The sequence below is a fragment of the Bolinopsis microptera genome, chromosome 9 (assembly GCF_026151205.1).
Source record: "Bolinopsis microptera isolate Bmic1 chromosome 9, MBARI_Bmic_1.0, whole genome shotgun sequence".
Classification (NCBI taxonomy): Eukaryota; Metazoa; Ctenophora; class Tentaculata; order Lobata; family Bolinopsidae; genus Bolinopsis; species Bolinopsis microptera.
Window position 1 is genome coordinate 2,926,661 of NC_087080.1, and position 23,113 is coordinate 2,949,773.

A 23,113-nucleotide genomic window follows, 5' to 3' on the forward strand; every position below is an offset into this window, starting at 1 on the left:
CCCAAAACCCAGATTTTAGGTGCTCTACTTGTAGCTAGTGGTCTCCTGAACTCGTATATGAAATTTCATCAAGATTGGACAAAAAATGACTGAGTTATGAGCCAAAAACCATATGCCCATATTTGGGCATACGCACCAAATTTGGTAGATGTCGTCCCATAAATTGGTCAAATATCAATATTTTTGAATGAAACTTACTTTATATGAAAGGTAAGCCTAAACTACATATTCCCTATGAGTTATAGCTTTATATCTGTTTAAATGTGGATACTAAGGCGAACAAACCACAAAAAATGAACTAAATTGCCCGTATCTTGGTTCGCGATATTCGCGGAATTGATTTCATTAAAATTGTAACAACTCAATCAGTTTTCAAAATTTTTCCATGAAATTTTTGGAATCGACTCAAAATCGCATTTCCACCTTATTTTGAGAACAGATTTTTGATTTAGGCCTCAAAAAAAATTTGGGCGGCCAAATTCTGAATTTTTCCGGGAAAATTTTGGAATTTGGCCGCCAAATTTTTTTGGAGGCCTAAATCAAAAATCTGTTCTCAAAATAAGGTGGAAATGCGATTTCGAGTCGATTCCGAAAATTTCATGGAAAAATTTTGAAAACTGATTGAGTTGTTACAATTTTAATGAGATCAATTCCGCGAATATCGCGAACCAAGATACGGGCAATTTAGTTCATTTTTTGTGGTTTTTTCGCCTTAGTATCCACATTTAAACAGATATAAAGCTATAACTTACAGAGAATATGTAGTTTAGGCGTACCTTTCTTATAAAGTAAGTTATATTCAAAAATGATGATATTTGCCCAATTTATGGGACGAAATCTACCAAATTTGGTGCGTATGCCCAAATATGGGCATATGGTTTTTGGCTCATAACTCAGTCATTTTTTGTCCAATCTTGATGAAATTTCATATACGAGTTCAGGAGACCACTAGCTACAAGTAGAGCACCTAAAATCTGGGTTTTGGGCATGTTAAGGGTATTTGGTTAAATTGGGCCTAATTTGGACCAAATATGTGCGTGGCTGCCCCGCGGGCACCGTTTGGCGGTTGCGGTCCGGGACCCCCTCAAAAGTTTGGTCACTGGTCCTAGTTTGTTGGTCAACTGCTATCTCGAAATCAAGTTTCACAAAAAAATATCCATTGTCCCCCCCCCCCCCCCCCCCCCCCCCCCCCCCCCCCCCCTTAAAGAAATTGTTATCTCTTAGGCCGGACACGCAGTGTGCAGGTAATAATTTCTGCATCTTGGCGATATATTTTCGTGCTGGGGAAGAAGTCACATTCACAATGCCAAGTTTCCTCTCTCAGTCGGCGTATGAGATTTAGGGCTTATTTCCCTTTCCTTGTGACCACAATTGGGCATGCATCCAGAATGGGCACCCAATTATCATAATTTCGCTCTTTTAAAATCCTTGAAATTCTTGACACCTCTTGCTCTTCCTTGTTTTAGGAACCGTAAGCATCATCATTACAATACACTCCAAGTTATAAAAGTATTGAATTTGAATAAAATGATTTCGATTTTTGTGTTTTTGATTGACAAGTATTCGATGTTAAACTTTGATTATGTAAATTTGTTTTAAATATTCACAAAAGGATACGCAGTCTTTAAAATTGTCTTTTAATATTTAGTAAAGAATTGAAAAAATCACATCAGTTTTCTTGACAATTATCAGCGTCTACTGCAATTGTTGAGAAAATCTTAATTTAGTATATAAAATCTAATTAAAAGCGGAGTTGAGTTTACTGCAATTAGGCACAATGTAATTCACAAATGGTTCTACAGCATTCATTTATCAGTTTTGCTACAAACAATCACAAATCAACGCCTCGTTTTAAGTTGGCCCTGACATCTGTGGATTATTTCTGACAATTCGGAGACACATCCAGTGCACAGTTTACTCCATGTCGAATCTTTCTTTCGTTCATTTCTTTTTCTTATTAAATTTTAAAATGAACAAACTTAAAAATGTACATTTCCCTGGCTACCAGTCCCGTCATCTCCCAGTCATCCTGCGGTTATGGGGGCCGAGGACCGTAATCTTCCGGTCCTTGTGAAGGTTGTGGTAGGTTTTCTGGGAGTGGTGGACATGAGGACTGGTTTGCTGACTGGCTGTTGTTGCTTGGTCGTTCTTATAACTCTACTTGTTATCGGTGGCCTGAAAGAATTGATAAGTTATTTTAAAATTATCTGTTCACGTGCGCGCGGCTCTTAAGCGCGCAATCACATAGCACGTACACTTTCAAACTTTGTTTATGAGGTTGACATTGCCGGCACCATAAAAATAAACAATGCTATCGTTTGCATCTGGTGGCTATTGAATTTCAAACTAATTTGCTCTCCATGTACCATGGTAGCTTGATTCGTAGCAACGGTCAGAAACCAGACAAATACGAAGCGCAGTCGGAGTTATAAAGCGAGCATGAAATTAAAATGTTACAGTCAGTATGAGCATCACAAAAATTTAAATCATCGTCATATCTAGTTGCCTGTTGCATACTTATAACATATTGGGCATATTACTTACATGCTTATTCCGTGGATTGATCAAAGTGTATCTAGACGCAAAGACTAATGTACTATTAGAAAATGTGCGTAAACCAAAAGCCGGGCGAACAAAAGATTTGTATATTTTGCGGTAAATTCTTAGGACGCCGTGCTCCATGATCACAAATAACAAGACAGTCGAAAGATTTGATCATAATATTTCCAGCTTGTAAACGCAATAAATCTTCAAATCACGCCGGCAAATTCCAAGTTTGATGCACAAATTTCCTGTGCTACATTGTAAGTGAAGTACCCCAATATATCCCACCACTATTATATACACAATATACATTATACACCGCAATAGGAAGCAAGGGCGTACCACGTGCTTTAACCACGTGCTTGAACCACGTGCCCTGACATCATCTTCCTGGGTCCTTGTGTTTTTATGATATTACTTATAGCTGTGGTCTTACCTTGTAGTAACTTGACCTGAACTCTTGCGCTGGAATGTTGTTGGCTGTAAATAGTTTATTTCAATTTAGTTTAATTTACTACATAGTGCGGAATTAGCATTGAAAATAGTACATTGTGCAGCTTCTTTTTAGGATTTTAGCAGTGTTTTATTTTAAAAGGCTAAATTACTAGAATACGTGCCTATCTGTTGTTTTATTTGTTTTGTAGGGCTACGATAAAATAGACGGTATATCATTATCTTAACAATAAGCAAATAGTTGTGTTTATAAACACAACTATTTATATATGTGTTTATAAACACACATATAAATATATTGTAGCCTTAATGTGGTAATAATAGAAAATAAGTGTAGTGCTAATTATAGTGTGAAGTATACTTTGTTTTATAAAATATAACATATTATTTGCATAATAAGATAAATAGAACTGATATCTTAAATAATCAGCAGTTTGTAATAAAGATAACAACGTACTTGGCTGCTGTTAGAGGATGAAAAGTGCCGTTTTGGTATGGATGGCAGCTGATTTCCGCTAGACTTGTTTTGCTCTTTTAATTTGGGCTTTTCTCGTGTCGCCGCCCTGAAATTGCAATTGTTAATAGCGTAATAAAAATTGAAATGCCTAAATTTCCGAAAGAGATCTTTCGGAAACTTCTCGAAAACTCTACAGCAAAATAAAGCTAGAACCAGATTTTAACTTTTTAAAAGGAGTGATATTATCCAGTTTAAAATGCACGTGACATGCATGACGTAATGTGAACAATAGCTTTAAGTGGTTTAATAAAGGAAGAAGCGGTATCACGATTGCGTGCTAGACTCACTCATAGACTTTGTTGTATGTTCAACTGCCATACGTTGTGTATAACCGTTTAAGTTCGCAGAACTGTCTGCTAATACCTTTACTATTTGGTATTTACAGGGTATGTTCGACTTTTTATTTCCTATATTTGTCATTTGGTGTTCTTATGATGTTTATTATATCAGCCCCCTACAATGACTAAATTTGTCATAATCGTTTTCAATGTATTAAAAGAAGGATCTGAACGTTTCTGAGTCTCCAAGATTTAAAATGTTGAAGCAATAAATCAGATCTACACATTCAAGTTACTTCTCCACCTCAACTCAGTTTACAGTATTTGATAGCAGTATCATCACCAAACCAGTTAAATGTTCATTAAGTGATCATATTTCGTGTCTATTACAGCCGATCCCCCGTCTGATAAATAACTCTATAACACGCCCCTACTGGTAGTTCCTCTCGTGTACACTTGATTCCGTTCTTTATTACCTTCTAAATCTCTACTTGTACAGCTGCAGCTGCTCGCTTATAATTAGAATTATCAATGGGGCTATGTCGTCATTACTCATTAAGAAGTCCATTAAATATAATTTACCTGTTCATTGGTTGTGTGCAAGTGAAAGAGTCTAATGTATTATCTACTGTTATCGACATTTTAAAAACGTAAATTTAGATAAAACTTTAATTTCATCTTTAAAAGATAAACCCTTAATCTTATCATTACCTCATTTCATTCTTGGTACAAAATATTGTCCTCGCTGCATCACCTTATGATATTTTTCTGTAAAACTTTTTAAAAATCTCAACATATATTTCATCTGAGTTTAAGATCACGTTTATTTGGGTAAGGTATTCAACACATTATAACGTGAGGCAATGAATACTGCTGGTCAATTCTGTAGAATTAGATTCGATTATTATAATTTCCCAAATGTTTGATAAAGTTATTCTGCAACACTGCAGGTTGCTAACATTGCTTTAACTTTTAAGAATTATTACGCATTGTCTAAAATTCAACTGGATTATTAAAGAGCTTTCCCGTCAAGATTTTCGAGTAGCGATCACAAAACATCGTAGATTTACACATAATTCAGCGGATCTGGTCGAATGGTCCAAGACGATATTATTATGAGCATTATTTCATATTATGACAAAGAAGCCTGGGTTTAATCACATTATAGTATTGATCTATGTTTAGTTAAGTTGAGCAATTACAACATAATTAAGCAACCTGGCTCTACTTAAAACGAAGTAGGATCATATTTTATTATCCAAACGTTGTATTATTAATATCTTCTCCAATGTAGTACCATGGGCGTGGATACTGGACATCCTGACCAGTATTCCAGTACTGACCAGTATTCCAGTACTGACCAGTATTCCAGTACTGACCAGTATTCCAGTACTGACCAGTATTCCAGTACAATTCTATGATGTTTATCGCACATTATTGCACAGATTGTGAGTTGTGATTGCATCTTAGAAGCTACTCAATAGTTGGTTTGAGTTGCATGCTTGACGGGATTTAGATGGAGCACAACTTGAGATTCACTCACATCTTCCTGTCTAGGAATGTTTCAAACAGTTGTGTAAGGAATGCTGGACAACTTGAGATTCACTAAGATCTTCCTGTCTAGGAATGTTTCAAACAGTTGTGAACAACTTGAGATTCACTCAGATCTTCCTGTCTAGGAATGTTTCAAACAGTTGTGAACAACTTGAGATTCACTCAGATCTTCCTGTCTAGGAATGTTTCAAACAGTTGTGAACAACTTGAGATTCACTCAGATCTTCCTGTCTAGGAATGTTTCAAACAGTTGTGAACAACTTGAGATTCACTCAGATCTTCCTGTCTAGGAATGTTTCAAACAGTTGTGCAAGGAATGCTGGACACGTGAGCACAATTTCTATTTCATTTCTTGTTTAGCTTTTTATTGTCATTGTTGATGAACCTGTTTAGTTCAGTTGAACAGTCACAACATGATTATCAAAACTAGTGCAGCCTGGCTCTACATAAAACGGCAATAAACCATCCCATAACCTGCAGTACATACACTGTTCAATGGTATAGGCGTGGACTTTGAAACCAGGTTTTGAGTAACTTCTCAGTCTATGAGTAGTTCCACACGTCTGTTGAGTTGTGAGTTTATCTTTCTGTCTCCTCAAACAGTTAAAGTTATGCAAAGAATTTTACTGGATGACACAATTTCTATTTCGATTTTGTTTCTCAGTATCCTGTCCCTCGGACATGTTAGGAATCACATTTGCAAATCACATTTCCATGACAACGTTATTCCCTGAATCACACACAGCGATGGTGATCACATTTCATTCATTAGCCAGCTAGAAGCACACTATAGTAGTTCTATATTACATGCTATTGATACTACACACGGCGATGAGCCGCGTTCTATACACGTTCGCGTTCCTTTGTCACTCATTTCGCTACACGACGATAATTTATCTAATTCAAGCGTTATCAGCTCGTAATTTTAAACTCTCCTAAAATGGCTACCAGCAATATCTGTTGATTAGTTACACAATGTAATTAATTTGCAGACACGTTTGTGCCGCTTTTCTGCCAGTGTAAATGTGATGCTTGCTAATTAGATTCGGCTGGATTTGCTATTTTTAGTGCACTTGTTAGCAATTCACAAAATTATCTCGTAGCTTGTTTGTACCACGAATTTTGCCTTATATGTTCATCATTTCGCCTTTGTCGAATATTCTAGTACAACATTTTGTGATGTCATTTGAAACCCAACCTTTATTCTTCTAGCGCAGAAAGTGCTAATACAATCTTGTATCTTGTACTGTGTAGACTATTCGAGAAATTTCTGGAATGTCGAACCCGTGATTTATGACATCATTCACGCATTAGATCACGGGAGTATATAATTCCTCAGGTTTATATAAAAGCAGTTTGTGTTTTCACGAACACATTTTCGTACCTCATTTACATTCGTGCACTCTCTGGGTCTCGTGGGAATTGAGGGTTACTTATTTGTTGAGTTTTTGATACTTTAGTAATTTGTTCCTCTGGATCTTTCATAATATTTAATTTTGCAATGTGGTTACGGATTGAATTATGGTTTTATATCATAATATATTGTTTTTCAGAAGGGCATGCTGTAACAATGTCACTTGAAGAAGAATGTCGGAGCAAAAAGAAACGACTGATTTTGAAACCGTCGTATTTGAAGAAGAAGAAAACCAAGACATGCGATCGGAGGAAGTCACAAACGCATATTTCTTGCTTGACTTGAATATACCAAGTCCTAAAAAGGACGGCGGTACAGTCCGGAAAAGTAATCAGAACGAACCGAGCTCCAGCACAAAATTACACAAATTCGGGTTCCTTGAGTTGCTGGAAAAGATACACGGTAAAGATTTGAGAACCAACAACCCCTGGTTGAACCCTAAAGCAAGCAGAGTCCACTGGAAAGCGAAGACCAAGAAGCAGGTGCGGTTCAGCACAACAGAGATAAACAGCAAGCGAGCTGAACTGCCGTGGTGCAGAAAGAAAGGGGACCCCAGCATCAAGCCTGGCCAACTCCACGCTCCCAACTGTAGGAATGCTACTCAGGAAACAGTGGAGGTGTTAGGGGATCACGTGTGGCAGAACAGGGTGTTTATCCTGGACTCGTACGTGAGGAACGCTCTGCATTCCTACTCCAGGTCACGTGATAACAGTGAGAGTGAGGGGGAGGAGGAGGACGGGTATTACAAGGGAACCGCGGAGAGCTTAGAGGAGATTGGAGTGTTTGACAGTGTGGAACTGGCTAAACAGCGTATGTTTATGCTGTCAGGGAGAGATAATATCCAGGATACGAGTAATGATGCAGAACATCCGAGCACATCGACTGATCAACAAGAGAAATGTCAGACACTACCCTGCTCCACCCAGATACTGCTAACCTTAATCTGGAGTTAGGATCTCCTATCTCTGATGAGGACTGTCCCACAACTGCCAGCACTCTCAAACATTTATCCGATCACGCGTTTACTGATTCACCAGATAGTGTGTTCGTCTGGCCTCATCATTTAGCAGATAGTAACCAGAGCAGTCAAACTGCCAGTCAAACTGCCAGTCAAACTGAACCTGCGACTTCCTCTGACCAGGGACTTGATGCCGCTTTTCGCTCGACAGAAAACCAATTTAAGTTCGAGATGTTCGAACCTCCCAAGTTTCAAAAGCTTCTGTCTCACTCCGATTACGGCTCAGAGAAGCTGAAGAGAACTCTGACGATGATTCTGATCTCACCAAACTACTAGACGAACTGCCTAAGATATCACCGATGAAACCATCGCCGGGGACAACTGGAGCAAAACACTCAAAGAAAATCACAGTAAGAGTGGAACCACCGACTCCATCATCACATCCACCGGACGTTAGGACTAGTTTTATTAAACCAGCTGAATCAGCCAGGTTACGAGGGACTGTGAAGGTGAATGAGAAATCAGTTATTGGTAGGATGATGTCCCCAGAGAGTAGTTCCACAACAGAACCAAGGAATGATACTAGAATTAAACAACTTACAGAGTTTATGTTTGATACTCCATCTCCGCACGATTAAAGAGTAAAGAAATTAAAATAATAGGCTAGAAAAACTAGGCTATGGGCTTATCATTTTAAAAACATGATATGTATTTACCTATTGATTCCAGAAAATTCTTCCAATTGTTACTTAAATTTTTAAGACATGTAACTCATCAATTGTTTTTAAGTTCAATGATGCAACTTTATATCACTATTCGTATGTTTTTGTTTTACAGAAACGTTGTTAATATTTTTAAGTTCAAAAAGTTGCAGAATACGTGTTCATAGTTAATATTTACAATTTGGGATGGAATCCAAGAAACACAAACTTATAAGTTAATATTTTTAAATTTGTTGGCATTTTTATCATTATTTTCAATTTCGTTCTTAGTTGTTTGAATATTTATCGTACAATAAATTTAGAAATTGATGGAAAGTTTTTTGTGTTTTTATTGGATTAGTAAAGCTTGTACATATTATTATTACAATGCATTCCGTAAATTCTTCCGTAAATTCTTCAGGACAATAATTCCAGTTTAGTGGTGGCCCTGAACTTTCCAGTTTCCATAGTTGTTTAAATTTCAATTTTTATACAACACCGGTCGTTTTACTGAATCCTTCGAACAAATAGTGTGTGTAATCAGTGTAGCTTGTGTTGTGTAGTGTGTGTAATCAGTGTAGCTTGTGTTGCAAATATCGAGCTCTCTTATCTTTTGTAAATTTGCAATAAGTTCAGTTTGCTGTTACCGCGTAGTTTACCTTTGCGTGTGTACTTGTACATTACTATACAAGTACACTATGGGGGATGACCCAACTTTGACCCGATCCCAGGAGTTGATTAAGGAGTTCAACTATGATCAACAGGAAGATGTGGAAGGCTGTGTTGCACGCTGGTCCGATCAGTTAGAAAAAGACCTGCATATAGACTACCGTGAAATTGACTACGAAAGTCGTGAAAAGATCAAGACTAAGGATAAACAGACTCTGTCTAGATGGATTGTGGATGCAGTGGACCTTGTTCGTCGGCAGAGTAGTCAGATGTATCTCTTGAAGGAGATCATCGAGTGCTTCAAGACGGAAGCACTAGCAGACAAAGAAAAGGTGATCAGACTGCAGGGCCAGCTGCTGATGCAGAAGGACGAACAACTACAGTTGCTTAAGACGTCTGTTGAGGAGACAGTCCAAACAACGGTGGAGTCAGGGATTCAGAACTATAGTGCAGCTGTTCAACAGAACAGTGCAAGTGGTACGGTCTGCAACAGTAAAATCCTGAAGAAGGTGATGAAGAGTGTGGCTGCAGAGGAGGACAGGAGCAAGAACCTGATCGTGTTTGGGCTGAAAGAAGAGGAGGAAGAACAGCTTCCAGCGCTAGTTACCGCAGTTTTGGAGGAGATCGGGGAGAAACCTCACTTCGAAGCGACTAGAGTCGGTTGGAAGAGGCCAGGTAGTACGGCTATCCGACCAGTCAAGATCACCGTCCCAAGCTCAACAGCGGTTCATCAGATTCTGATGAAAACAGGGAGACTGAGGGAGACGCACAAAGATGTATGGATATGTCCAGACAGATCCAGCGAAGAACGAGCAACAAGGAAGCATCTGGTCACTGACCTGAAGAAGAAGAGGGCGGAACAGACTCATCTCGACCACTACATCCGGTACGGGAAGGTATGTAGCCGTGATAAGAAGTCATCATGAGTTACACTCTCGGACACTGATCAGTATATGAAGGAGTGATGATTATTTTAAGAATTTTCAGACGTTATCTGTATTTAAGAGACAACTATATATTTTGAATATTTTATTATTTGATTGTTTCACACTTTTCATATTTCATAATTTTATTACTAGGTGGAGGTGATGTTATTGAGACTTTGGGCGGCCATAAAACTCCTGTTTTGAAAGTTGTCCTCTGTACTTGTTTCACTGACCCACGCTTTATAGCATTTATACATTTCGGCCCATTTTATATGTTTGTTCGACTTGCTGTACATTTGTATATTTGCTATTTTGTAAAAGTTTCAAAAAAAAAAAAAAAAAAAAAAAATATGAATATAATTGTAAGTTATTATTTATGGACAGTAAATCTAAGAAATGTCTGATTAAATTAGTAAAGAGAGAGGTTTCATGACGTTATAAATATGTCGCCTGTAATTTGAAAATTCAATTTCTAAGCAACAATTCTCCGTATATTTGTCTGAAAGTGTAAATTACAATGATACTTCCGACCCAAGTCGTACCATTTGCTACTATCCAGTAAGTTAACTTATCAACGTGTTGTCTGCAAAAGTTGCCAGAATTAATATTCCTATCGGAAATAACTTCAAATATATCGAAGTTAATATCGGATATTAACTACACTTTTCATCTTTTTGGGCTGCTGAATATTTGACGCCAAGATTATCAAATGTGTGTTAAAACTGTAAAATAAAGTGTGTACCGACGGCCGACAGTCAAAACAACTTGATTTTAAGGTAATTGGTGGCCACAAATTTGGAGTAGCATCTAGCACCATGGTAACCACTGATTATCAATCGGAACTAAAGGTTCACTGTCAGCAGTTGGAAATTACCATTAATACCACCGAACATGACCTAACATGCCTAAACGGTTAACATGCCTACAGAAGTATGACTTAACTTTACCAGGTAGTTCAAGTAAAGGTAAAGGTAAATACCTCGAATTAGACCGTTAAGTCATGTCTTCTGTCTAAGGTAATCTTACTAAATTTTGAGATTCGTGCATTGATACATATGATATCGGGTGTATGTATTAGGGTGTATATTGTATATAATATACATAATTACTATGCAGCGTTCTAATTTGCACTAGGGTCTAGGGCGGTCATACGTGCAGAAACATTCGAATAATAAGAGAAATTATTATATAATGAGGATGAATGAGAATTTTACATACTGAATTGTTACTACGATATATATATAATGAGCAACTTTTTGACACGTTTTACATCAGATAGTATGGACGAAAATAAACGAGTTCTTTTCAACATACAATTTTTAAATCTTGAATGCTTTTGTTGTTGGGGACCGACCTGAAGTACCAGCCAATGTTTATTCAAAAATATATATAATAATTATTATCTAATATTTAAAAGTCAAAAACCCACACAAGATAAGATATTGTTGAAACTATTAAAATGGAGCTTATTTGCGTACGTGATTAAAGGGCCCACTGCCCAGTCAGGATATTAGAGCTTTATATTGAATCTAATTACCATGGAAGGTAAAATCCAATACTTCGGCATTAAATTACTCGGTATTTAATTACGGTTTTTAATGGACGAAGGAAATTAAAGGAATCAGGTGTTACAGTTTACAACGAAATAAGGGGGGAGGGGGGGGGGGGGGGGCGGGGGTGACATGTCCGCCAATATGGGCCTCAGTTCCATAAACTTCTCCCACGGTGCTCACTGTTCAGCCGATGAGGTGTAAGCTAACCTGATTGAACTTTTTTAAATAATTAAACCATTTCAAAGCTCTCTATGCGATCCAATTTGACTGAAACCGTGATCAAAACGTAATTAAAGAGCTGAGAGTGGTGACCTGTTATAATATAACAGTATATATTATAATATGTAATTGCTTCATCTCTGATCGCTAAGATGGTGTTGTCATGTAACTGTATTTTTAACAGTGGGTAAATTTAGTTAGCTTACGACACTAACAGGATTTCCATAATCCGGCTTCAAAAAACTGACCAAATTGTGTCGTATGTGCCCAGGATTCCCTATTATGTAACGTGTGTATAATACAGTGGACATTGTTAGACAGTGGCTGTTCGACTTCAAGTGAGGTAGCACATCTGAAGCAGAAAACACGTTTGTGACCTTGTGACCCGATAAATCAGTGTTTACAGCTGCTGCACACATGACAACACTGTTGTTGGAGTGCCTATTAGAATTGCAGCACATTTAGTGTAGTAAAGTGTCGTAAATTGTAACTAATGGTGCAGTAAAGTGTAGTCAAGTTTAGTAAAAATGTTGCTAAGTGCAATAAAGTGTAGTAAAGTGTAGTAAATGTTGTTAAGTGCAGTAAAGTGCAGTAAACATTAGCTCTATTAGCGAATTCACCAGCTGTACTACCTACACACAAGTACTAAACATACATGACACGTGCTCCACTCTTCACACGTGCTCAACTCTTAGTTACACGTGCTCAACTCTTAACACGTGCTCAACTCTTAACACGTGCTCAACTCTTAACACGTGCTCAACTCTTAACACGTGCTCAACTCTTAGCACCTGTCCAGCTCACCACACCCAACTTATTCTTACATCACCCACCATTCTAACTAGCTAAAATTAGTTTTTAACTCCTGCCGTTGACGGTTCGCAGCTCACTTTATACTCTAAAATAACGAAATTATTGCTTTATTAAGAGCTCTGTATATCAAATGATGGAGAAGTTCGCTGATTATTAGTCTCATGATTGAAATACTGATAGTTGGATAATATCCGGTTGGAAGGGATAAGGACAAATGTTTCATGTGTCCTTGTCTCTTCCAACCGGATATGATCCAACTATCAGTAAGCTGTATATGTAAGAAGAAAGAATCCCGAGAAGTTAACATACAGAGACACCTTCATGTTTTGTTAGTCTCCCAATTTGGTGACCATGGCAACCGTTACAAGTTGCTACCAACCGTCCATTACGGTCATAGAATCACGAACTGTTTGCTTGCCAAAACCTGGCGGTCGTGATCCGCGGGGAGATTATTTCGTGACATATCACTTCTTAGTAATTCAATCAGCGGAGGATTCAATTTATCGGTAATAGGATTTTAGTAATATTATGAACTTTTTATAGGTATGATAAAACACATTAACAAATAGTGAAGTAGTAGAAGGTTCGGCGATAATATATTGTAATACCCAAATATTTGAGCCACGAAACATTTGGGTGGCACTCTTGCTTACATTTTTCGCGTCCAAATTAATACCAAATAAATTCAATTAATAGAAATTAATAAAGTTCAAATCCCACGCCCAAATTTTAAGTACTCAATTGTATTGTGCCCAATGTATTGGCACACAAATATAAATGGATCTTTTAAAAACAGTCCGAAAAGGAAATTCTAAGTTAGTGTATTTTATCTGTGAAACTGAAATGCTGGCGCAAATCTATCAAGATCATTGTGATCATAATATTTTATCAAAACAATTGTATTTTATTTGCTGTCTAGAGTGCTTCATCCTGTGTACTTTGAAAACAACTTTCCCATAGAAATTAGCAAGTTACCGTAAAACTAACGACTCTACAGAAGGGCGCGGTTTCAATGTAAAAGTTGAGGTTTTCCTGCAAGGTGAGGGTTTTGTATGGCCTCTTCTTCCAGGCTGCAGTCTTTGTTGAAATATTAGAACTATACAAATATGACGCAGATATCTGGCGACCTATACCAATATTGTCTACTCTGCTGAATAGTACGGGGAATGACATGTTATTGATTACATGATGTGATGTGTTTTGTGTCGTCTGATGTGAGAATGTACCATGAATAGAATAGAATAGATATAATATAGGTAGAATAGAATAGAATCGAATATTATTTATGCTAGTTAGAGAATATTAGCCTGTAAGCTCTGAGCGCGAGTTCTGATATATAGCTGTTTGTGACTTCATCACTAAGCACCAAATCCTGTAACTCATAGTTCTCGACGTTTCTTTATATTTACATTAAGAAACGTCGAGAGCTTTGAGTATAAACCAACGGGTGACAAGTGAGTTTTATGTAAACGAATCAGAGTGGGCTCTTGTCATTACACACGGTGAGCTAATGGTCATGTAACGGGTAAATGTATGTTAACGGGCTTACCCAGGAAATATAACAAGTAGACCCAGGAAATATAACAAGTAGACCCAGGAAATATAACAAGTAGATCTAAATCTCTGTCGTAAATATTATGCATGGTATTGAGTAAAACCTCGATTTATCGGGATATTTTGGGGAATGCATACTTGGGCCAATATTTTCGGTGAATCGTAAAGTCCGGTAAAATGTGGTTTTAATTTAAAAAGTTAAAAGTGAGATCGTTACGGTCAATACTCAATAAGGTGCAAATCAGTATATTGGGACACAGTAAACCGCGGTAAATCGTGGTTTTAACTTTTAAAACTGTTATACTAAAGTGGCGTCAGCGGCCACGAGGATTGGCCCTTCAGTATTACTGCTAAGCCTCTTCAAACCATTAATCGAAGCTCAGAAATTCGTATTTTATTTTAAACCAAATTATTTTACGGTAATTCATATTTTTGCATATTATGTCTGATTATAAAAGATAATAATGAAAAGTGTAAACCAGTGCTTGCTTTGAAATAACTACTCTTTAATAACCTTCCCAAACCCTCGTAATGAGCAGCTCCGGTCACGGTACCATCACAGAGGTTAAACATCCCCACACCTCTCTCTCTCTCTCTCCACTTACCCACACAGTCACCAGCCAACACCAACCACCCATTGTCCGACCACACAAAAGCGCATTGTAGCTCAATATCACTACTTTTTATAACTAGTAAACAGTATGGAGGCGAACAATGGAGTACTGCGGAGTGCTTACTGTTCTTCACGGCTGTGTAGCGGAGAGTAGGAGAGTATAGAGTGCAGCAGATAAGTAGTAAGTACTGTTAATAATGGTGGGGAGGTGGTGTTAAAACATTGTGTAAATCATTACTTGTGATACATCCAACATGTTACATTGTTCGTTACTTGAAACAACGTGATATTAGCGATTCACGTTTTGTTTTAGAAAACATTACTGATTATGTTCAAACCGAAGATCATTATTTAGCAGGGGTATGTTTTGTTAAGGTTATGCAATGTCTTCCATTGTTTGCCACAAGCTTATTTCCGGACAAACATATAAGTTAAATATAGGATAGGTTTAAAAAAGAGATGCGTAGTATTAATGATCCGCACTCATTGTCAATTCTACACACGATTAAGTAAAGCAACCATAAAAAATAAAACCAACCAATCAGTGATATTGTCAGTAAGATTGCTTCATTGTCAAATAATTTACGAACATATTGTGTCACTCGCAATAACTTGCTGCTTTCCATAATGAGACTCAATAAAAATAAATCGATCCTGTTCTTAATAGCGGTAATATATCTGCCATGGAAACACACACGTTAGTGTTAATAGCCACATCCACCTAAAAAAGAATATTCCCTGACCATTATAATATGTTTAATAACACTCAATTGTAGTGTACGTTTCCAGGCGCCCATATAAAGGCTGCCATCACCACTATGTCGCCACCATTCTGCCTGTATAATGTTAGTGTTCACCGCTGTGCTGCCACCATTCTGCCTGTATAATGTTAGTGTTCACCGCTGTGCTGCCACCATGCTGCCACCATTATAATGTTCTAGTGTTGACCACTGTGCTCATGCTGCACATTGTTATAAATTTGGGATTTGTGTTCGTCACTCGCCATGAATTCCAAAATTGTAAGTTTTTTTTGCTTTGGCAAAAATTACCGGGGAACAAACAGAACGTAAGCAGCAATTTTTGGCATTGTTACAACACTTAGCCACCACCAAGCTTCCGCAAAAACGGCTGTGTCACTGCACTGGTCGTGTATGTTTTACAAACGTCAAACCGAGTTTATTTATAAAACAGGTGAAAATTGAGTGTATCCGCAAAATAACTTTTGGTATTTTCTACAGAAATCAAATAACAAATCACATATAAAACTTTTGGAAATTTTGGAGCCATGTAGACCGTACACCATTTATTAACTTATCAATAACGTTTATCAACTTATCTGTAACTTTTGCCATTTCATTTCAGTCGATACTTTCTATTGTTGGACTATGAAAAAGACGATGGCGGCCATTCACATGTGAATTTCACATCACAATCATGGTCAAGCACATTGAGTTTCGTCCATACTATGTTTACTTTAAAACATGGCAAGTCTTGTTGTAGATATAGAATATTATGGATAAAATATGATGCAAGTACAGAGTGAGTGTATAATTTATATTTAACACATACACGAGCCTACAAGAGTTAAATATATGATAAACTGCACACTTGTTTTAAAGTAAATTATTCACGACAGCAATCAATTCGTATTAAGCACGTGACTCAGATATTATTTTGTAATTCACTCAGAAAATAGAGATAAATTAGCGATTTTATTGCTGAGAAGAAGTAAATTTTACATTTGAATTACGTATTATTATGAAACTTACCAAATCTGTACTTTATCTAAGATTTAAAATACATCCTAGTTCGTTTAGTAGATCCTTCCAAACTACGTAGAGACATCTCATACAGTCACTAGATGTACAGCAGCAGACACAGTTAATCAGCTATACAGCAGTTTACAATAGCTTGGGATGTGGGTTTGTACTTTGTAAGCGCTGTAACACTATTTCATAGGTAAGCTGAGCACTGCACAGCCACAGAGAATACAATAATATTTCCTTAATCCATAATATTCAATAGTGAAGTGGTAATTGGTGTAACTTTGTAGTTGCTTTAACCTGTGAGCTATTTGGTGGTATTATAAAGTATTGACATTTTGTACTGACTACTGATCAATAAACAAACATAACTAGGATTGAAACCGAAGTTGGTAATTTTTATATATAATATAGTCAGGGCTGAAACCCTCATGTATGGTGAGTACTACCAAATTAATTGCCGTGAAAATTAATTCTAAATATTTAGAATGTTATATGAAAATGAGGACTGGAAAAATTAAAAATTTGGAAAAAATTCGGAAAATTTCACTTTTCACAGTATCCCCTTTACACCGGCCAATTAAAAAATAAAAAGTGACGGATAAGTCAATACACTCGCCGCCAAAACCACGACGATATTTATTAAAAACCTTCTCACACTGTTGGACAAAGGATGAACGGGTCATTTTCACATTTCCCACGGTCAAATTGAGCAATGTCCGTTCACATTCTTGGACAAAATACCGGATGTAATGAACCTATTTGAAATGTCGAGAAATTCTGTTCAATAAAACACTCTTTTTCAATTTGGCGTATCAAAATATGGAATACTGATATCTGGATATTATCCGGTTGGAAGAGACAAGGACAAGTGAAACAAGGAAGTTAGGAGTAAGGGCAAATTTTCGGCGTCAACGCCATCTTAGCCTGAAGATGGCGTTGACGCCGAAAATTTGCCACCGAATAATATCCAGATATCAGTATTTCAATAATGAGACTAATAAACAGCGAACTACTCCGTTATTTGAAAATATGGAATGGGCTCGAATAAGCTATTACGATGTGGATGGAAAGATACTCTACTAAAGAGTCAATTAAAATGCATGTATTTAACAGGATTTATTAAATAATAATGATTTTAAGAGTTTATTCTGATTTCTGTGGCAGACAATTTTACTAACTGAGTCCATTATATTTATCAAGTAAAAATAAATTTCATTGATTTTAAGTGAGCTTGTTAACAAATTTTTTAATCTTTTGAGTCCTAGCGAAGTGAACAATCTATTATGTGATGATTTCGAAATCGAAAATCTCTTTTGAAAAATATAACAGTTCCGTCTGCTTGAAATGGCAAACGTTTCACTTTTCAGCCAGAATATAATTCTGTCCGGTTTACATGTTTACAGATATTTTTTCCTTTTATTTGATACAATGTATCAAATAAAAGGAAAAAATATCTGTTAACATGTAAACCGGACAGAATTATATTCTGGCTGAAAAGGTAATGTACATGTCATGTAAATTACCTTATACCTGCCATCTACAGAAGACGATGAACATCTACCAAAATAAATAGGGTTTTCACCAATCTTTAATTGAAGGACTAAAGACCAATTGAAATGTCGATTAAACTATTAAATTTTACGGAGGTTCATCATTTGTCGACATTTTAGTTGGTCTTTAGTCCTTGCATTATTTTTAGATACAAAAGAGGTCACGCACATATCATTACGTGACCTCTTTTGATGGTCACGTAAATCATATATTGATCATATATTACATAATACAACAAGACAAGTTATATACTACAGGGTTTGCCAAGCATTAACATTGACTGGGTCTCACTACATCACCTTAATGAATTTGATAGATTTACAGTGTGATCATATAATATGATCATGATAGAGCGTCTTTATAATAGTGTTGAAAAATATTTCATCGTCGTGTAAAAGCATTATCATTGTATCAATGAAACTAACAATAATTAAAGAAAGTAGAAACTAACCTGTTACAGTTGTTGTTTCTAATGTTCTCGTGATCAGCCTGAGTGTACAGCCGGTGAACTGGGGCATGTGCCTGTCTGAAACGGAGCACTGTGTTTATACCATGAACTAATCAGCAACCAATCAAATCACGTGTTAAAACTTCATGGCCTGTCTCCAAAAGTGTGATTTATAGTGTTATTTTAGATTATCCGACAATTGTTATATAACAGAACCTGCTAGAATAAAAAACGACTGTGTGAGAGCTATTTGAGCTTATCTTAGGACACAGCTGATTAAGTCAGGCGCATACTGTTTTGACATTTGGCCAGCATTGCATAGCTTAGGGACCTCGTAGTATCCAACTACTATGTGGTATTCTAAATTTCACTTTTGTGAAGAGGAGGTCTCCAGATCTCAATCGGACACTGTGAAATTCCAGTTTACACTTAAAATGTAAACAACGTATATTATTAATGCTGTAAATTGTAGTATGTTACAGTGCAGATGTGTGAATTTGTGTACTGAACACTCCCGCAATACTCTACATCTTAACACTCCTACACACTCAGTGGAGTACATGTACTCCACATAGTGTGTAGGAGTGTTAAGATGTAGAGTATGTATACACAGAGGAACATGATTGCTGTTAATTCTAACTGTAATCGACATCATGATATTATAATAACTAACATAACGAAGTGATTTTATAGAATCATAGAAAATTGGCGTGTTTTGTGTAAAATGTGACCTGGCAAAACACTGATATAATACCTTTAATACGATATGGCGATTAGTTGCCATGGTAACACTAATCTAAGGAGGGGTGTAAAGCTAGATTTAACTGCCCTAAATTTATTCTCGCGGTATTATGCTTTGTACAAGGATGGTTATTGATCTAAAAGACAAAATGTAGACCTCCAATTTTTTGAGGAATTTCAAAGAAAGAATTATAAGATTCGGTAACCCTGAGAAACCGACTAGATAATGAAATTGAAATTTGTAATGATCAACTCACTTTGGAAAAATCTTATCTTTCTCTGTTTCCTCTCTAACATGCAGCTGAAACAATCAAGTATACATCGTTTTGATTTTATAAAACTACAGAAATCCCATTCCTTGGCTTTGTGGAAAGTCAAGTACACAACATTAATGGAGTTGCAGAAAGTCAAGTACACAACATTAATGGCAAGGATTACACCGCCGTAAACCCGATAAACGGCCAACAAGCATGATATTTAGTGCAATGTTGTTAATGACTTGGGCACACTGGCCAAGTTATGCGGAGTAAAAGTGTTTGACTCCTGGTTAACAGAAGATTTGTTTGTTTGTTTGTTTGTTTGTTTATAGAACCCGTCCCCAATCTCGTATCGGAAAATGACTAAACTCAGGTCTGAGTGTGAATACGGGTGGTACCTGCAAGAGTGTTCATTAAGCATTTAGAGTTCTGTAAAACTGCAGTTACAATTGTGCTAGAGTATTTTTAGTATATACGATTGGTATCAGATATATATCCCTACATGCTTCCAAAATTTGTAAAGCCGTCTTACATACATATCACATTACACCGGAGCCTACACAGTGCAATCTCCTCCAGTCGATCTGCGCCGCGTATGTTTATATAAGCGCGCTGCGCAGACTGGAGGAAACCACACTCTGCAAGTTCGATCCAGTGCAATGCTACATGTACGTACTACGGCTTCATCTCCAACTTTCTGCACAATGTACTGGAATGTTTTGAAGGAAAAGAAAGAACAAAAAAAAGTGATATATAAATAAAATCAGCGATTTAATGTTAGCCTTAGGAGGGTAACTTTAATTCCCTGGTTTCTAAAATCAGCTTTAAAATAAAAAATAATAAAGTATGTAACGTCGATACCAAACCGATTATTGAGCGATAATAACTGAGTAGTTGATTCCTGGGTTGCGGAGTCATTTAGATGTTCCAGTTTTCGAATTTGGTTCTTGTTCAGTTCTTGACCAGAAGTGTCTAATGAAGTAAGTCAGACAAGCAAACTCTTCCTTTAATGCTGATATAAGTCGTCTCAATCCCAGAAATTATGAATGATGACCCAGTGTAAAAGTGCAGAAATCGGCCGAAAATAACAAAGACTAAAAACAGTTAAAAAGTGACAGGATTCAAACACAAGGAAAATTAATAACTTAGAGCGTAATAAGGAATATCTCCAAACGGAGTTTTCTGAGAGGGTGAGAGGTTCTTTAATTAGAGCTAATGATTAAATGAGACCCACTAAAGGTACTAAATTAACCGGACTGCTAGCAAGGAATCGAGAGTCGAGTGGGAATAAAAATAAAAGCGGAATAAATTTTAAGATAATGAAACAGAAACTGAAAGCTAAAATATATACCGTTCTAGAATGCCTCCGCAAACTATTGCTCCTTTGTAATATGCACGTGTTACTGTTAGTAAGTGTAGTAAAAAGATAAAAATAATAAAGCTATAAAAATGAACGGATCGGTGAAAATCTGAGAGGGTGAGACTGAGAGGTTCTTTAATTAGAGCTAATGATTAAATGAGACCCACTAAAGGTACTAAATTAACCGGACTGCTAGCAAGGAATCGAGAGTCGAGTGGGAATAAAAATAAAAGCGGAATAAATTTTAAGATAATGAAACAGAAACTGAAAGCTAAAATATATACCGTTCTAGAATGCCTCCGCAAACTATTGCTCCTTTGTAATATGCACGTGTTACTGTTAGTAAGTGTAGTAAAAAGATAAAAATAATAAAGCTATAAAAATGAACGGATCGGTGAAAATCTGAGAGGGTGAGACTGAGAGGTTCTTTAATTAGAGCTAATGATTAAATGAGACCCACTAAAGGTACTAAATTAACCGGACTGCTAGCAAGGAATCGAGAGTCGAGTGGGAATAAAAATAAAAGCGGAATAAATTTTAAGATAATGAAACAGAAACTGAAAGCTAAAATATATACCGTTCTAGAATGCCTCCGCAAACTATTGCTCCTTTGTAATATGCACGTGTTACTGTTAGTAAGTGTAGTAAAAAGATAAAAATAATAAAGCTATAAAAATGAACGGATCGGTGAAAATCTGAGAGGGTGAGACTGAGAGGTTCTTTAATTAGAGCTAATGATTAAATGAGACCCACTAAAGGTACTAAATTAACCGGACTGCTAGCAAGGAATCGAGAGTCGAGTGGGAATAAAAATAAAAGCGGAATAAATTTTAAGATAATCTAACAGAAGATTTAAGGCAAGGCCAATTCTAGATGCATCTTTTTGCAGCGTTTAGGACCTGTGCAGTTTGGAGCTTATTTTGGAGCGGTGTTTTTCAGAAACGATATCAAGTGTTTCAGCAACAGCAATGATTTTATAAACAAAGGTATGAACTGAAAGTGAACAAAAAAGTAATACCTACCTCAACATTCGAATAGAATTAAGTAAACACAAATCAGGCGACTTACCTTAATGGAGTGCTTTGAAAGATCAAGGTTTTTGTAGAGAACTTTGTGGACCTCGTTTAACCAATCAATAACTCGCTGATGTTTTTGTTCAGGGGTGCACTCCGCCCGTGAAACTGCTTGTGTTAGAGCAGATGATCTTGTCATGTCGCTTGTATTGACCCTCGTCCAAATAGCTAGAAAGAGATTGTATTAACGTTCCATCACTGATCTGGGGAGGTGACATTATATAATATATTTTGGCTCTTTACAGCGATCAACCGATCAGCCTGAAGCAGTAGCTAACCTAAATTGTAACTTGCTTCTACAGTTCTACCTGTCAAAACACATTACAACAAATTTGAGTTATGTCACCTTTTTCTGTTAAATTATATAATATAAATGTCAAATTTATTAATTATTAATCTAGATCTAGACACTGGTTGGGAGGTGAGCCATATGTGTTGTACACAATATACCTATTGTGTTTATCATTAAGAAACCCCCTCCCCCACTCAGTGATTACATAAAATGTGAACTTCCTCAACTGGGTCCAGATCTAAATATTTACATAATATATTATATACATATAATGTGTGAAGTGAGTGTACTACATCAGACATCAGTTGAAATAAAAGGTAAGGACAGTTAGTTGAATTTAGCATTTAGGCATAATTAATAATTATTTTAGTAATAAAATGATATTATAGTTTGCATGCATTTTAGCTTATGCAAACAATGTGTTGGAATCTCATGTTGTAAAGTTACAATATCAAATACTCTGTCTCCATTACACTCATGGCCAGCTCGACTGGTCCCAAGCATCCTCTCCATCTTATCGTAAAAACTTCTATGAGGGTAATCCTACAATAATTATACATCTTGAATTGTCACTAAAGTCAGTGGAAGACATTAACTTTGTAAGTTATTTGTTGTGTTAAACTCAACAATCGTGTAATGAAACATTATATAAGTTACACTGAGGAATAATCTTACCTGAGAGTACATAAAGGCTGTTTTGGCGAATTTTTGAGCTTAAGGGGGTTCACCCTAAATATTTTGTGAAACTTGTTTTAGAGATAGGCAAACAAACTAAGACCTGTGGCAACACTTTTTTATTGGTCCCAGACCCCAACTGCCCACTGGTGCTCACTGGTGCCAAATCACCTGAACATTCCCA

The 23,113-nt window shown here is 36.7% G+C and overlaps 1 protein-coding gene across 1 annotated transcript; it reads right to left on the minus strand.

Annotated features, from left to right (window-relative positions):
* Positions 1-1,623: 1,623 nt before the first annotated feature.
* LOC134820695 (uncharacterized) lies at positions 1,624-22,126 on the minus strand. Its single transcript, XM_063831225.1, has 6 exons — positions 21,958-22,126; positions 19,530-19,573; positions 18,535-18,609; positions 3,455-3,560; positions 2,981-3,024; positions 1,624-2,175 (listed from the first exon to the last, which is right to left on the minus strand). Exons 1-6 carry the CDS (start codon positions 22,099-22,101, stop codon positions 2,025-2,027), a joined length of 564 nt encoding a protein of 187 aa, XP_063687295.1. The 5' UTR covers positions 22,102-22,126; the 3' UTR covers positions 1,624-2,024.
* Between the last annotated feature and the right edge of the window lie 987 nt (positions 22,127-23,113).